The sequence below is a fragment of the Diabrotica virgifera genome, chromosome 2, assembly GCF_917563875.1.
Source record: "Diabrotica virgifera virgifera chromosome 2, PGI_DIABVI_V3a".
In the NCBI taxonomy this organism is placed as follows: Eukaryota; Metazoa; Arthropoda; class Insecta; order Coleoptera; family Chrysomelidae; genus Diabrotica; species Diabrotica virgifera.
In genome coordinates, this window is record NC_065444.1 from 102553640 (window position 1) to 102556109 (window position 2470).

Genomic DNA, 2470 nt, shown 5'->3' on the forward strand with positions numbered 1-2470 from the left:
AGTTAGTAGGATTCTGAAATAATTACACTGGTATAAATTTCAATTACTATGACTTTATTTTAAGGAAAGGTACAGTAAGTGTTTTTGACCTATGTCAACATTTTCACAGTTTTAATAATGTGGTGTAGAACGCTGTGTCTTGCAAGGGCATAAACTTTAACATTGACTTGATATCCTTTATTTTTTTCGCCGAGAGTGTTGCCTTGGAGTTCACTAGGTGTTTGGGTTTTATCAATTTCTAGATTGGTGCGTTTTCTTCGGCTTGTCTTTGCGTGCTTTTTTGTGTCACTCTTCCTTTCTTGGACGCCGATACAACAAACCTCAAGATACGGTCACTGCATTCTCTTCCAATAAAGAGGTTTTGAATGAGATCAAATGCAGGGATTGTGTGAATTCTAAAACTGAAACTTGGAAGAATGGGACCAACTGAAAATTTAATACTTTAGAGGATGAAATACGTCGATACATACTTAGCTTAACAGGCACAACATTTTCCTCCCTACACTTATCTGTGTAAAGTTTGTACATTTTAGCTAAATTGAGGTTTGAATCCAGATACTTTCTTTGTGTTGTGGTCCTACAGTAATGAGACTCAACATTGGGAAAAGATTTTATGTGATTTCTCACAGTTTTTTTTATTTCTTCATTGAGGCGTCTTGAACTTTGGGCACTTTTGCTCCTACCGTCCGGCTTGGGTGTATTGGTGACCTCATCTTTGTTATTATGAACCGTATAGACAGGTTTTTGTGAGATGCTTAGCGTTCCTAAGCAAAATTTTTTGCAGACTTGTACCTTTTGGTTACCAACATCAAAGAAGTACCTAAAAGTGAATTTTTCGTATGATTCTCTGTTCCTATCTTTAGGTCTTTCTGACTGATATTTTGTGGTTGTACCCAAGATATTGATGTTTTCCATTTTGATTCATGCCATAAAACGCCTTAAACAAAGCTTGTCTTTCATTTTCACTAATAGATACCCCACATTTAAATTTACAGTCATTTAAACAGTCCTTCAAACTTTTAACTTCTTTAGCGGGCTCTACAATTCCTCTACGACTCACATAAGATTCCCCTTTTTGATGGCTGATATAACGTTTCTGGCTTTTCCAAGAAGAAACATCCCTTTTTCTTCTCTTAACAGGAGGAGGTTTAGTGTTTGTTACCTGATCAATAATAACTTCTTCCCCAACCGGATTTATAGGCAAATGGACCTCATCATTTGAAGTAGTTTGGTGAGCGCCAGCGGTTGAAGTTGATGGGAGATCAATGGGCATCAACGCTGGTTTTGATTTGGTTGCCGTTGTTGAAATATCTGCAGGAACACGCTTCTTGGCTTTATTTCTGGGTCGCCTGCAAAATACCACTAGAATTAGCTGCTAAAATAGTATGACTATGACTATATACTAGTTTAAAAACCTCAAATGAATCATTTGAAATACCATAAGTCTATTTACTCTCCAAATGGAAGTTTAAAAATTGATTATGTGCAATAGAACTTTTGAAAAGTAGGCTATTTAAAAAAACTAAACTAAAGCGATAAAACTTTAATGTTTTGAAACATGTGGATTTAAATAATAAATTATGGAATTTTTAACGTTATTTGTACTTTGATTTGATAAAAATGACTAGATTCCACGAAGTAAAGGTTTCAACAATAAAAAATAGAGGTTAGCTTACCTGTCAGTAATTTCTTCATTTTCATCGCTTAAACTTTCTGATGATGGGGAGTAAGAATCACCCGAGTCCTCTAATTCTTCATCCTCACTTAATAACTCAGTAATAAGTCGTCCCAACTCATTTAGTTCCGTCATTGTTATAAACAACAATGAAAACATAACCTCAATACTAGACAGTGAACATGAACAGCTGTTGCAGTTGGAACATTGTCAAACGAATACATGCAAATCTTAATTATTGGTTGAGTGACAAGGTTTCATGTGTCACCTGAAACCATTTCATTCTAGTTTTGTTTTATTTATGTTCACAGATGGAACCTTGGCATTGTAATAAGTCAGAATTACGTTGTTAGACAGCGCTGTTGTCAGATCAAAAGATAAACAAGATCAGTTGGAACCTTTTCACACTAATAACTCCAAATATGCGATTTTGTTAGTTGGAACCCTGTCATTCTAATCTGACGATCTGTTGTTCGTCTATGCGGCAACAAACTGCACCCTCATTAATTAAGTATTTTATCAGACAGTTAATGTGTCAACAGCTAGCTATGCATTCGAAATTATTTTTCTTAAAACCGTAAAAGTAGACGCCAGACTTGATAGTGATTTATGTGATCATCTGGTCAGGGGAAAAGGAATACAAACATTATCTTCGTTTGTGGTTGCTTTCTTTAGTCACTACGCAGCATGCGAACCATTCACACATACCGACGCGACCCTCTCCGAGAGACATAAACGAACACATTTTCGTTGCAAAAATAAAATTACCGTTTGTTTTATTATATCCATTTTTAA

General features: G+C 35.4%; 1 protein-coding gene across 1 annotated transcript; it reads right to left on the minus strand.

The window, feature by feature from the left end:
- Positions 1–691: 691 nt before the first annotated feature.
- LOC126880153 (uncharacterized) lies at positions 692–2142 on the minus strand. Its single transcript, XM_050643907.1, has 2 exons — positions 1677–2142; positions 692–1349 (listed from the first exon to the last, which is right to left on the minus strand). Exons 1-2 carry the CDS (start codon positions 1832–1834, stop codon positions 860–862), a joined length of 648 nt encoding a protein of 215 aa, XP_050499864.1. The 5' UTR covers positions 1835–2142; the 3' UTR covers positions 692–859.
- Between the last annotated feature and the right edge of the window lie 328 nt (positions 2143–2470).